Source organism: Oreochromis aureus, linkage group 19 (genome assembly GCF_013358895.1).
Source record: "Oreochromis aureus strain Israel breed Guangdong linkage group 19, ZZ_aureus, whole genome shotgun sequence".
Classification (NCBI taxonomy): Eukaryota; Metazoa; Chordata; class Actinopteri; order Cichliformes; family Cichlidae; genus Oreochromis; species Oreochromis aureus.
In genome coordinates this window covers 25,713,670-25,727,897 of record NC_052960.1, presented here as the reverse complement: position 1 = coordinate 25,727,897, position 14,228 = coordinate 25,713,670, and the positions used below count along the sequence as shown (strand labels likewise).

General features: G+C 40.4%; 1 protein-coding gene across 4 annotated transcripts in view; it reads right to left on the bottom strand.

Moving 5' to 3' along the window:
- The window catches only part of esr2b (estrogen receptor 2b), a 65,395-nt gene that overhangs the window by 33,691 nt on the left and 17,476 nt on the right, over positions 1–14,228 (bottom strand). For all 4 annotated transcript variants that reach the window (XM_039602899.1, XM_039602898.1, XM_031727562.2 and 1 more), the window contains exons 2-6: positions 10,936–11,450; positions 7,087–7,286; positions 6,878–6,994; positions 5,968–6,327; positions 3,077–3,215 (exon numbers count right to left, since the gene is read on the bottom strand). In XM_039602899.1, the coding sequence (XP_039458833.1) occupies positions 3,077–3,215; positions 5,968–6,327; positions 6,878–6,994; positions 7,087–7,286; positions 10,936–11,366 (1,247 nt within the window). In that variant the 5' untranslated portion in view covers positions 11,367–11,450. The remainder of the gene's footprint in view (positions 1–3,076; positions 3,216–5,967; positions 6,328–6,877; positions 6,995–7,086; positions 7,287–10,935; positions 11,451–14,228) is intronic.

Genomic DNA, 14,228 nt, shown 5'->3' with positions numbered 1-14,228 from the left:
TCAAACTGAGGTTATTGTACTCGGCCCTGAAAATCTTAGAAATATGGTATCTAACCAGATTCTTACTCTGGATGGCATTACCTTGGCCTCCAGTAACACTGTGAGGAACCTTGGAGTCATTTTTGACCAGGACATGTCCTTCAACGCACATATTAAACAAATATGTAAGACTGCTTTCTTCCATTTGCGCAACATCTCTAAAGTTAGAAATATCCTGTCTCTTAGTGACGCTGAAAAACTAGTTCATGCATTTATTACTTCCAGGCTGGACTACTGTAATTCATTATTATCAGGATGTCCTAAAAACTCGCTGAAAAGCCTTCAGCTAATCCAAAATGCTGCAGCAAGAGTCCTGACAGGGACTAGAAAGAGAGAGCAGATTTCTCCTGTATTGGCTTCTCTTCATTGGCTTCCTGTTAAATCCAGAATTGAATTCAAAATCCTGCTCCTCACATACAAGGTCTTAAATAATCAGGCCCCATCTTATCTTAATGACCTTGTAGTACTATATCACCCTATTAGAGCACTTCGCTCTCGCTCTGCAGGCCTACTTGCTGTTCCTAGAGTATTTAAAAGTAGAATGTGAGGGAGAGCCTTCAGTTTTCAGGCCCCAGTTCTGTGGAACCAGCTTCCAGTTTGGATTCGGGAGACAGACACTATCTCTACTTTCAAGATTAGGCTTAAAACTTTCCTTTTTGCTAAAGCATATAGTTAGGGCTGGACCAGGTGACCCTGAGTCCTCCCTTAGTTATGCTGCAATAGACATAGGCTGCCGGGGATTCCCATGATGCATTGAGTTTTTCCTTTCCAGTCACCTTTCTCACTCACTATGTGTTAATAGACCTCTCTGCATCGAATCATACCTGTTATTAATCTCTGTCTCTCTTCCACAGCATGTCTTTATCCTGTTTTCCTTCTTTCACCCCAACCGGTCGCAGCAGATGGCCGCCCCTCCTGAGCCTGGTTCTGCCGGAGGTTTCTTCCTGTTAAAGGGAGTTTTTCCTTCCCACTGTCGCCAAAGTGCTTGCTCATAGGGGGTCATATGATTGTTGGGTTTTTCTCTGTATTTATTATTGTGCTATCTACTGTACAATATAAAGCGCCTTGAGGCGACTTTTGTTGTAATTTGGCGCTATATAAATAAAATTGAATTGAATTGAATTGAATTCCATTCCCTGCTGTATATGACTTACTCAGTGTCATAAATCAGAAAGGGCTTAGAGGTTCCAGAACAGAGCTTTACCTTTTGACATAATAAAACAAACTATAGTCATGACCGGCAAAATCGGGTATTAAAACCTCATCAGCTAACAACTTCTTATTGGTAATCCACATATTAGCAACCATCCATGAAGAAATTCAAGCCAAATACTGATGAATGTGTAAGAGAGAGCATGAAGAGGTCAAAAAAAGCAGAAAGAAAGACTCGATAAGACAAAATAAATTAGAAAATGACTCAATGGGCCGGTGGATGGATTTGCATCCAGGATGTTATCCTCATCTTTCCAAGGAGAAAGGCTGACAGGAACCTTACAGAGAAAAATAAGGCCGTGTTATGAAAACACATCAAGGCTAGCCTAAGCCTATAGTGATAGTTTCCGTGGCAGTGAAGAAAGAAAGGTCAAACACTAAACTCAACCCACCATTTCCCTCATATAAATTTGCTCCTGCCCTCAGCTCCTTCTGCCTTTTTCACAAAAAACGCAGCATTTAGCTGTCTGACTACATACTGCTTCAGTCCTTAACAAAAATAAGGGAATTACATACACAAGAAAGTGGGACAAAAGGGAAAAACTCAGGGTAAACAGGAATTAGTAAGACTAAATAAGAGATGAAACATTTTATACCACTGATGTACAGCATGTAGTCTTAAATATGATGGCCTCCGTATGATGGAGTGAAAAATGTACAAGTTATCAGAACTTAGTGGCTCTGTTGCATTATCAACTTTAAAAAACTAAAGTCTGAAGTCTGTTTTTGTCTTTTAAAAATTTTGGCCCTTTAGCAAAAAGTGTGATGCACTTTCTGATCTCCAGTTAACAAGGTGGTACCCATCCCAGTTTATAATCTAACCATGACAAGTTCTGAATGTTGCACAAGGTCAGTGTCCACAGCAGAAATGTACGTGCCAGTTTGTTTGACATCTGCATCAAGGAGAAATTCTCCAGAAATGCAATTATTTGTATCCTGTAGGCACCATGAATGAGGTCAACCTGCTCCCTGGATTTTGGTGCATGTACTTTGTGTGAAAGTAAAAATCTGGGAAGGGAGAGAAGCAGGTAGAACCCAGCACATCAGTGACACGAGTGGATCAGACACAGTGTGGGAGGTATAGCTGGGTCGGAGATGGGTTGCAAAGTGGCATGCAGTTCACAGCAACTGTAGGTATTGTTGAGAAACTTGAAGTGCCTTATATAAGATTTGCCATGCTGAGAACACTGTCGAAAACCTTTCTCCAAGTTTAGCCATTAGGAAATCCCTGCTGCCCAATTACAGTGTGTTTACTATGAAAACAAAGGCTATTCAGCACTGGCAGAAACAAACAACAGGTCTCTGGCCAAAGTCAAAGGTCGGTGTGGAAGGGAACAGCAGGAGATTGACTGAGTTGGCAGTCTAGAGAAATCTCAGATAAATCTGGAACAAATGTTAGTGATGTGTATGCGTGTTGTGGATGACCTATTTTATCGTGTGATGTCAATTTGTCATCATAGTGAGAAAACTTAGGGAGCTCAAACCAGCAATAATGTTGTGGCAGTTGCAGATATTTCTTATTCAGACATATTTTACCTTTTTACATTATTTTATGTGGGTGAGACAAAAAAAGCACTTAAGAACATCTCAAAAAGATCTGAACTGAGATTACTATGACATATATCAGGAAGAAACACAGAAACAGAAGCTGTGTGGGTATTTGAGCAAACACTCTCTGTTAGCGTAAGTCTCTGTGGAATAGCAGAAACGAGTATTTGTCGCTCTGTAAACCTGCTAAACGTTAGCTGATGACCAACTTCATAAAAGATCTTCAGTTCAATGGGATCACACTAGTTTTAATGCTATAACTTCTGATCCCTCTCACCTGTTGAGCTTGAAATCTGGAGAGAAGATTAGTTTTCCAGGATGATCCACCGACCTCCACATCAGGCCCAGCATGAGGATCTCCAACCAACAGCACTTCAGCAGGTGGATTTGGTCTGTTAGACTCAACTCTACAAAGCCTGAGGAGAGGAGAAAAAAGGCCTCTTTACACTTGGAAACCACCCACATTCTGCCTTGACTGAATTATGAGCACCAAACCCTAATGTATCCCAAATTGCTCAATTGGAATCAGCACTTATTACCATCCTTACACACCCCTATTCACACATTCTTTTAGTTGTACGCCCAGATCCACCAGTCAAGTTACAGCTTGATTACATGTCTGTGCAGACTAATAATAGTATGCATTACTGTAGTGCGGGGTCATTTTGAGATGTCTTTGTGTTTGAAAGAAAAGCAGCTTTGTTTTTATGTGAAATAACATTAAACTGATAATAAATGTTCTATATAACAATGATTCCTCAGGGGAATCATTTATCCATCACTCCTTTGTTTCACTGGCTCACTGCCTTATCCAGTGCAACATGATGTTCAACAAGACAGGAAATGTGGTGAAAGAGCAGTAAAGGGTTCAGGCCAGCCTGGAATTAGACCAGAAACACTCACTACTTGGAAGATTTTGTGGCCATCTGGTAATGTGGCTTAGCCAGCCAATCTATCGGGGCTCCCTGACCGTTGATATAGACACTGTTGCAAGGAACTTCCTTCTGTTGTATGACTACATACATCTCTACCCAGAAACAGAGAGAAATGTACAGGGGTGGTGCAGGACATCTGTAAATTTGTAACAGACTGTTGCACAACCAGTGCCTCAGTGCCAAACATGTCAACAGACGGCGCTAATTTAATCTGGATTCTTTGATTGAATCTGGCCTCAAAAGTGGTTCAGCTAACACAGGTGACACCAGAGAGTCACATGACACTGACAGCCTTCCTGTTTTATTTATGTCTGAATGATTACAGCTCACATTTCACCACCATTCATTAAACTGGATTAAAACAAAAGAAAAACAGGATCAATCATGAAAAGCAACTTTATGGAAGGCACCAACACTGATGCTAACATCACATTCAGACAATAGAATAAAGTCATGTCTTCAGAGTGAGGCTGCTACATTTATTTGCAGTCATCTGGCTTTTTTTCACTATTTGCTTTTAAAAATATTTGGATCCCTAACTCTTTTTCAGTAAAACAATTTTAAGAAGGTTTATTAAATACGAGAAACCGAAATATTTCATTTACCAAGTATTTCGATTCTTGGTAGAAGTCCCTTTGAGACCTCTTGGGTAAGTTTCTACAACTAGATTGGCCCATTGATTGTTCCTTTGGAGTGAAGAATTGTCTTCAGGTGTGTCTGTAGCTGTTCTGTGTGGATTACGTGGTTGTTTTAACTAAGCTACTGAAGAACAGTAAGACTTTATCTGAAGCTACTCGAGGATAGCTTGGCTGTGTGTACGTTGGCTTACTGTCATATGGATCTGCTTTTATTTAAGGAGCTGTGTCCAGGAAACTGCCTTCTACTTAATGCTCTGAGAAGTCTTGCTGTGCCTGCCACTGTGCAGCAGCCTCGCTACTATTATGTTTCACTGCAGGGATGTTATTAGCAGATGATGAGGAGTGCCTGGTGTTTATCAGGCAGTGCTTAGAGCAGGGGTGGCAAACATAAGGCCTGGGGGCTGGAATTCCACTGGCAAAGACTCCAATCTGGCCCACTCGACAGCTTTAGAAAATGTGAATGAGTGCATAGACTTTGATCTTTGAGCTGTATTTTCATAAATGTTAGCACTTTTTCTATTGGTAAATACCCCACTCTAGCCCCACAAGTTGGCTATATGTGGGTTTTACATCCCTGGCTTAGAGTTTTGCTCAAATAATGTTCTGTTTCTGACACACTGGACTGAAGTATCTTCATGTCATAATATCAAAGTCCTTTTCAGTGCAGTTTTTATGAAGCTGAAGAAAACTTTCCTGTGCCTTTTACCATGCTCTAGAATAAAGGCCTGATTGACAGAGAGATGGTTTCCTACAAAGAGAAGCTGCCCTTCCAAAGCCTTGCTCAAGTCTTATCTACCTGACCAAAACCCTTTTTGCTTGGTTACTTCAGTAACAAATTGTGGCAAACTGTTGATTTTAAATTTCATTCCATCTTAAATCAACCTGGACCTTCTGCTCAACCATCTCTGATTTGCGTAAAAACTTTTGTGGTCCAAAGTTTGGACACATGGAGTGATTTCAGTGCAATATTTAGTTTTACATATTGAACATTTTTCATGATGTGTAATTTTTTAAATATGGTCCATGTATCCGCCAATGACTGTAGAGCCGTTTCCAGCATGTTTTTTTTTTTTTTAACTTTCAACATTGAGGCAATGTTTAAACATGAATATGTCAAAAACTAATTAAGATAAAAGGCTGGTATTTTCACCGGCGTTTCTTACCATCAAAATGAATCATGATTTGTAATTTGGGATGGATACAGCTGTCTTAGTATTGGCTAGTTAAAATATGAAAAAAAACATCACGCAGTCCTACAAAGTGCCATATTTGAGAATGAATGGTAAATGGGCTGGTTCTTCAACAGCGCTTTTCTACTCTATCTGAGCACTCAAAGCTCTTTACACAGCGTGTACATTCACACAAGCACTTTGTTCTATGCTGTTTCTAAGTGCTTTCTATCTAACATTTACACCATCAACACGACAATTTCAGAATGGCAATTGAATCTTACAATATTGCCAAATAAAGAACGCAGGTAACAAAAATGAAAAAAATGTATGACTGAGTAGAATTTAAGAAAAGAATACCATTTACTTAGCAGTACTTGTGTGAAAGATTTACATACAGACTGAACTGAGTAGTTTGGATCTTACCAGGGATCTTCTTGGCCCAGCTGATCATGAGAACCAGTTCTTTGTCTGCCAGGTTGGTGAGGGTCATCATCATGCTGGCCTCAGTGAACGGCTTTTTCAGGTCCTCCATGAGGTAGATCTCTGGCGGCTCTGCCTCCATGATTCGGGAAATGAACTCCTTTGGGCTCATGGTTGAGTGGTGCGTGTGATTTGTGTGAGGGACGGGGGTGAGCGTGGAAAGAGGTGTCCCCAGGTGAAGATGCCGTTGACCCCGAGAACCCAATCCAACCCTTACCAAACTCTGACCTGTCGTATCCCGAGGCTGGGGTCCCCCGCGACGGTGTCGGGCACCACGAAAGCCACAACGTTCACGCCTCACCCCTGGTGAATGAAGACAACAGACAGTTGCCGAAATACCTGCAACTCCTTTGCACTTTGTGTGAGAAACAGCTTCTGCTTTATGCATTAGAAGGAAATATATGTTTTTAACAATCTAATAAGAGCAAAAAAAACTGGATCTATCTGAGTATTAGCAGACACTACGACCAGTCTACTGATAAGAAGAGCAAAGGCATTTATAAACACAATGCTTCATATGTCAAAGAGCAATCCCAGCTGCAGTTTAACACACCAAGGTTAGCCCAGAATCACAGAGCAGGCAGCAGAATGGAATGTGCTGATCATTAGAAACTTTAAAGGCCCAAAGAAACACTGTTACACTGTTACCTATTTACATGTGCCACAGAAATAATTAAAACTATTTAGATGATTCTTACAGTCAGTGGAAGGAAGACTTGTCCTGAGTGCTTCTGAAGAAAGCTCAAAAGGTCTAGTGAGCTCACAGACCTATTAACTGACTCAATTTTAGCTCTGCTGTAAGACATGAAATCATGAAATATCCCAATTCTAATGAAGATGAGTAAAAACCCACCGCACTTCATCATGCCCACTTCATAGCATTTACGTAGCCGGCAGGCTTGGCAGCTTTTACGTCGGTTCTTGTCAATAGTGCACTGATTTGTGGCAGGGCAAATGTAATCATTGTGTCCTAATAAAAGAAGAAAACACAGACACAGTAATGGATTATTTCAGGTGATGAGAAGAAAAATTGTGAGTAAATATAAAGTAAAAAGATCATACCTTGAATGCTTCTCTTGAAAAAAGCCTTGCAGCCCTCGCAGGACCACACACCGTAGTGATAGCCGGAGGCGTAGTCGTGGCACACGGCGCAGAAGTGCATGTCGGCTTTCCCTAGCGCAGATGAGCACGATGAGGATTTCACTCCTTCCGCTCCATCTTCAGATTTCTTTCCCAGCAGCTTGTTACAGGTGATGATGGAGCTGCAGAGGGGAAGCGAAGAATCATTGAAAGGGACAGCTTGACATAAGAAATTTTAGCCCATCATTCACCTGTCATTAGCTGTCCAACAGGTACTGTGTTGCTGAAAATGTCTTCATAACCACATTTAAGTCAACTGGAAAAATCGCATCACAGATAGTATTTATCGCTGCAACACGATGAGTGCCATCATAACCATCAACTGCTCACATTAATCACCAAATATAGAGGAGAACTGAAGACACAAAAGAAACAGAAACTAATTTTATAATTACTAAAAAATATTGCTATCGTCTTTTAGCTCAATTGCTATTTTAAACACTGGTATCAGAATTTATTAGAATACTAACATACAATGAATCACTACACAACCAAGTGTAACATATTCTGCACATTTGTAACAGGCACCCTTCTGTGCAGACAGGAAGGGATGACGACCCACAGGAGGTCATTTTTCTGTTCTTAGTTGGTGTCCATAGCAGGCATCTAACTGGCTGTGGTTACAAGAGCAATGAACTTTGGTTACATATAGAACAATTATGATCTGTGAAATCTTTCTTTTCATGGTGGCACTAGATTAGTCTTGTTTGGGTTCCCCCTTTCTGAGGGCTGTACAACAAAGTAGGTTTAATTAGTTCCTGAGTTATGTTAAGCTTAAATTCAGAATTGTCACCGTCACAAAGGTGGCTCGCTTTTTGCCGTGGTAACTTGGCCAAACACATGACCTGGTCTGGAGAAGAGATTAGAGATCTGATTCAAAATCAGCTAGAAGTTGGAGTGTATTCACTGATTCTTTTATTTATAGTATACTTTCAGTGTGATGCAGAGCCTTTTATTTATTTATTTTGTTAACTTAAAAAATCTACCAAATGAACTCTGGGTGTAAAGTTACAGCAGTGGAAACTGTGCGACATGTCGTCACTGGAATTTGCATGATCATGAACTCATGACTGGAACGAGTACAGAAAAAGAAACTAGAATTAGCCTCTGTTCGTCACCGCTCTGCTTTAGCTCAGTTCTTCTGATCTTATCTCTGTTTTTATGATTGTCAGCTGATTTTAAAGGTCTGATATTATCAAGTGTAGTTGTATCATTGATGAGGAATATGACTGATCTCTGAAGGAGTCCTGTACCCAATCGAAACAGCCAAAGCATCAATGTTACGGAAAAATTCATGAGGATTTCATGACGAAACAATACGACAGCAGAACTACGGCGAGGTCTTCAGAAAGCTAAACAACCTACCTGCTATGTCCATTAAAAAGTGTGCATATATGTGAAAAGTATTGCCACGTTTTTGGATATTTGTCACATCTTTGTCTAATATTAGACAAATGTAAGCGGAGAAACTACAAAAAATAGTTTTTAAATGGCAATTTCATTTATTGAGGGAAGAAATCTAACCAAACCTACCCAGCCCGATGTAAAAGCATTGAATGGAAAACAAAGTCCCATCTATCACTATAGAAAAAGTTACAAAGCTATTTCTAGGACTTTGGGACTCTAGAGAACCACAATGAGACCCATTATCCACAAATGGAGAGAACTTGGAATGGTGGTCCAGATGTAGCTGGCCTACCAAAATTACCCAAAAAATGCACTGATGAGTCATCCAGTAGTTCACAAAGCAACCCAGAACTGCAGTCCTTATTTGCCTCCCTTAAGGCTAGTTTTCATGATTCAGCATCAAAAAAGAGGCAGGGCAAAAATGGCATCCATGAGTTTTAAGGTGAAACCCACAGTTGATTTGATATTTGATTTGATTTGATATACCTTTATTAGTCCCACAAGGGGAAATTTCATAAGGCTGCCGCCCTATTGCACGCAATGGCGGCGCCATCTTACCCTCCGACCATACATACATTACACAAACATCACATGGGGAAGACAGGTCAGAGGGGTATAACATGGAAAAAGCACAACATGAGGAAAGATAAGGAGAAAAAAAATAACTCCTCCCAGACTGAGCTCCAACAGGGAGGTCAGTTTGAGAACAGAAAAAAAAACACCTCTGCACATAGCACATGAAAAAAAAAAAAAGTTGAACACTCCCCCGCCTTTATATTTGCCCAAATGGCATCTGGTGAGTGATGAGACAAAAGCTGAACTTTTTGGAATATTTGGAAGGTAAATTTGGCGTAAAATGAACACGAAAAATATACTGATGGTCAAACATGTTGGTGGTACTCTGATGGTTTGGGACAGCTTTCTTGATTGGACCAGTTGCCGTAAGGGAGGGAACCATGAATTCTGCTCTCTACCATCATTGTGTCCTAAAGTTGAAGCACATTTGGGCTATGTACCAGGACAGCTGACAGGGACTAGAAAGAAGAGCCATATTTCTTTGATATTGGCTTCTCTTCTTTGAATTCAAAATTGACTTTAAAATACTTCTGCTCACATACAAGGTCTTGAATAATCAGGCACACTCCTGTCTTAAAGACTTCATACTAACATATCAACCCAATAGCACACTTTGCTCTCAGACTGCAGGCTTACTTGTGGTTCCTAGAACATTTAAAAGTAGAATGGGAGGCAAAGCCTTCAGCTTTCGGGCCCTTGTTTCTGTGAAACCAGTTCCCAGTTTGGAGTCTTCACTTTTAAGATGAGGCTTAAAACATTTCGATAAAGCTTATAGATAGGAGTAGATTAGATGACCCTCAACCCTCCCTTAGTTAAACTGCAATAGATCTAGGCTGCTGGAGGGATGTACTGTTTCTTCTTTACTTACCTGTTTTTGATTCTGTGTGTCTTTATCTATGACTTGGCATTGAATCATTAGCTGTTATTAATCTCTACTCTCTTCCATAGCTTGTCTTTTGTTCTGTCTCCCTCGCCTAACCACCAACTGGTCGCAGCAGATGGCTGCCTGGTTTCTTCTTGTTAAAATGGAATTTATCTTTTTTTGTCATAAGCGATTATTTGATCGTTGGAATTTTTTTACCTTACAATATAAAGCACTCTGAGGTGACTGTTGTGATTTGGCACTACATAAAAAAACAATATGAGGGTTTTGGAGTGGCCTAGTCAAAGTCTGGACTTAAGTCCGATTGAGGCAGAATGTTAAACAGGCCAAGCTCAAAATTCAGTGTGGCTGAATTAAAACAATTCTGCAAATAAGCAATGTGAAAGACTCACTGCCAGTTATCGCAAATGCTTAGTTGCAGTTCTTCCTGCCAAGGATGGCACAATCAGTTGAGAGGTTAAGGGGGCAATTGCTTTTTTACATGGAATTTTATGTTTATTCCGCTTATCTTTGGCTAATATTAAAATTTGTTTCATGATCTGTGTGGCAAATAATACTATTTTTAGTGTCTAAAACCTGTGCAAAGTATGGCAAGTTACCAATATGACGCTTTGTTCTAAAGCAAAGATCTGGCTCTGGCACGCAGTAGTAGTTTTCATTAATGGTTGCTGCTGCTAGCCAATATGATGCCACATCTTTTGCCAAAAACACATCTGCCAGAGCTTCTTGAGATCTGTTGTCTGTCTCTATGTGACCCCCCCTACCCCCCAGCCCCCACCCCCAACCCTCACAAGGATAAGTAAAAGAGAATGGAAACTAGGTCTTTGAATGTTACTACCACTTGAGCTAAATTTAACTGACACAAGAATAGCTTTCATTAGTGCCTGTGTTGTCAGTAATCTTACCTGCCGGGGCTGATACTGTGAACTTTGGGATCCAACCAGGGTGCATGTGGGCTGGGTTCATTATAAACGAGAGGCTGAGTGCAGTGCAGAGTAAGTGAAGGTACACTGTGATGAGTGTGAGAAGGCCAAAAGGCTGAGGGGCTGAGGGGAGGACACAGAGATGATGGACTGTCAGTGATGGGTGGCCTGGTGTAGCTCAGCATGGAGGGGCTGTAGAAGGTCAAAGGTCCATGCCCATGGTTATAGTCATGGTTACTGTCTGTGTATGGAGAGGGAATGCAGACGGTGTGGCTGTCTATCCCCACAGGAGGGCTGTACATAGCAGGCAGAAGTCCCGGGGAGCTCACCCTCTCTGTGGCTTTACTGGAGTCCACCTCCTCAAGCTGAAGGAGGGGTAACGGGTCAGCATCCAGGGCAGGGGAGGAGGTCATGTCAGGGGAATATACTGTATATGCTGTGAATGAATGATTTGATGCAGGTGGATATTCTATAGCATCTTCTCGAATGGCCGGGTCCTGTAGCAGAGAGGGAAGAAACACTATATTAAAATAAGCAACTGCTGCAAATTATGAGCAAATACCAATATTTAAAATATCAGTGTAGACGCTAACCGTAGCAGATTTTCTTTTTATATCAAGGAAATTATTTATTTTTTTCAAATTATGTAGCTCAGAGTTTTTCAGTTCACCATCTTTGAACAAGTCCATATGTTCAGAATGAACTAACTCAGTCTTAGTTTGAAGACATCAAAATTATAGTTTTCCAGTCCAAAACTGACAGGACATAATCATCTAATTTGGCAAAAGGCAGACAACAGTTAACAAGGTGAAAAAGGATGAGAAATAGGTTCAATTTTAAAGACATTCCCTAACTCGAGCGTGACCAAGACAGTAACTAGTCATCTATTTTGTCAACTGCTTTAAGGATGTTGTTGTGTTTACAAGGTTCTATAACAAAGGAGGCAAATTATTACATGCTGTTACCCTGTCAGACCAGGGGTGCCGCTAATGAGGCTGGTAAGAGAGAGGGGAGAAGAAGAAGGCAGAGAGAACGGTAACAAGATGGAGTGCTGCTGTAAAGCCTGAAATAAAGTGTTGAACCCAGACGTCGCCTCCGCTACCTGATTCCAAACTCAACAGATCTGTCACCAGGGTGGCTTGCCCACTTACCTAACATGCATGTGCCAGTTTGCAACACAGTCTCATTACTATGAAACATACAAGCAATGCACTAGAATAATTCCTTAAGAATACTTAAGCAAAGAAACACAGAGCGTATTTTTCTCATAACTTCATATGCTTGTTATACTGTAGCCACACAAATGTAATTCAAGTCAGTCTTATTTATATAAAGTAAAGTAAAATTTTCTTTATATAGCACCAAATCACAGTTGCCTCAAAGTGCTTTATATTGTACGGTAAGTACTCTACAATAATACAGAGAAATTCCAACAATCAGACCAGCCCCCTGTGAGCAAGCACTTTGGTGACAGTGGGAAGGAAAAACTCAGTTTTAACTGTTTGGGGGTGAGGGGAGGAAAACAGGACAAAAAACACACTGTGAAAGAGAGCCAGGGAGGATAAGGGAGGATTGAGGGTCACCAGATCCAGCCCTAATTATAAGCTTTGCAAAAAGGAAAGTTTTGGGCCTAGACTTAAAAGTAGAGAGGGTGTCTGTCTCCTGAATCCAAGCTGGGAGCTTGTTCTACAGAAGAGTGGCTGGAAAGCTGAAGGATCTGCCTCCCATACTACTTTGAAATATCCTAGGAAACACGAGTAAGCCAACAATCTGAGACCTAAGTGCTGTATTGGGGTCATCATCACTCTAAGACAGGGTGTTATCTGGCTTCGTGGAATGATAGAGCTGGGTATCATCTGCATAGCAATGAAAATACATGCTATGCCTTGTAATTATACTGCCCAGGGTAAGGCTATATAGGAAGGCTGTAATGTAAACAGAACTTGTCCTAACACAGAACCCTGTTGAACTCTACAATTAACCAATTAACATATCCACTAAAGGGGTCAACATTCTTGACAACGCTCTTTTACGAAGAGCCATTTTTAGCCATTAGTCCTTTGGACATAAGGCTGAAACTTGCAACCTTCTTGTTCTCTTGCTGCTGTTTGTGTCTGTCCCTACTAAAGACAAGTAGCTCAATCAGCTCAGTCACTCTCAAACTTTTCTTTCTCTTCTCAAGGGGTGTCGCTCTTTGTTATGTGGGCGTGTCGCTCTGTGTGGCATCCTCAGCACATGTTCCAGACATCTTAGGTGCTGTTTTTCAATGTGTTTTAGTGTTTCTTAAAAAAATATTAGCTAATTTTAAATGTGATGCCAGAAACACATCTAGTGGTACACATTGAGTGGTACTTAAAAAAAATGTTTAAGAAACATTTAGCAGCTAATTAGCTTAACTGTGCAATCTGTGTGCAAGAAACAGGGCGCTTCTCTGAGCCTGGTTCTGCTGGAGGTTTCTTCCTGATAAAAGGGACTTTTTCCTTGCTCATATGGGGTCATATGATTGTTGGCATTGTTTGTTGGGGGTTTTTTTGTATTACTGCAGGATCTTAACCTTACAATATAAATTAAGACAACTGTTATGGTGATTTGGTGCTATAAATAGAATTGAACTGAACTGAACTGACTTGAATGGAATTTAAAGTCAATATTGGATGCCTGTAAACTTTGGACCCTCAGTTGCATTCATGGTTGTGCCATTAAAAATCACTCCATGGTCTCAGGAACGCTTCCAGAAATCACTGTCTATGAACACTGTGAACTGTGCTAGCAATAAATGCAGGTTAAAGCTCTATCATGCAAAGTATAAGCCATATGGGATCGAGAAATTAAACAGTGGCAAACTGTTCTATGGTCAGACAAATTTTAATTTCTTTATGGAAAATATGGATACCCTGCCTCAATATTTCTGACGTGTTGTTGCCATCAAAATCTAAATGAGCCAATTGTTCTCTTAAAACTTCACATTTTCTCAGTTTAAATATTTAATGTTCTACTGTGAAGAAAATATGGGTGTATGAGATGCAAATCATTGCATTCTGTTTTTATTTAGATTTCACACACCATGCTGACAGATGATGCCACAGCTTCATTTACCATTTCAAATAATTTCAGTAACACCCTGTAGCTTTTAGATAAAATAGCATCCCTGGATGAATATACAGGATAAAAATTGGTTTTCAAAGAAGTCAATTTCTAATGTAGTCAGCAAAATGTCTTTACATAGTCACACTGAAAAAACGAATAAGAGCAATAAATAGTGTAAGGCTGTTAAA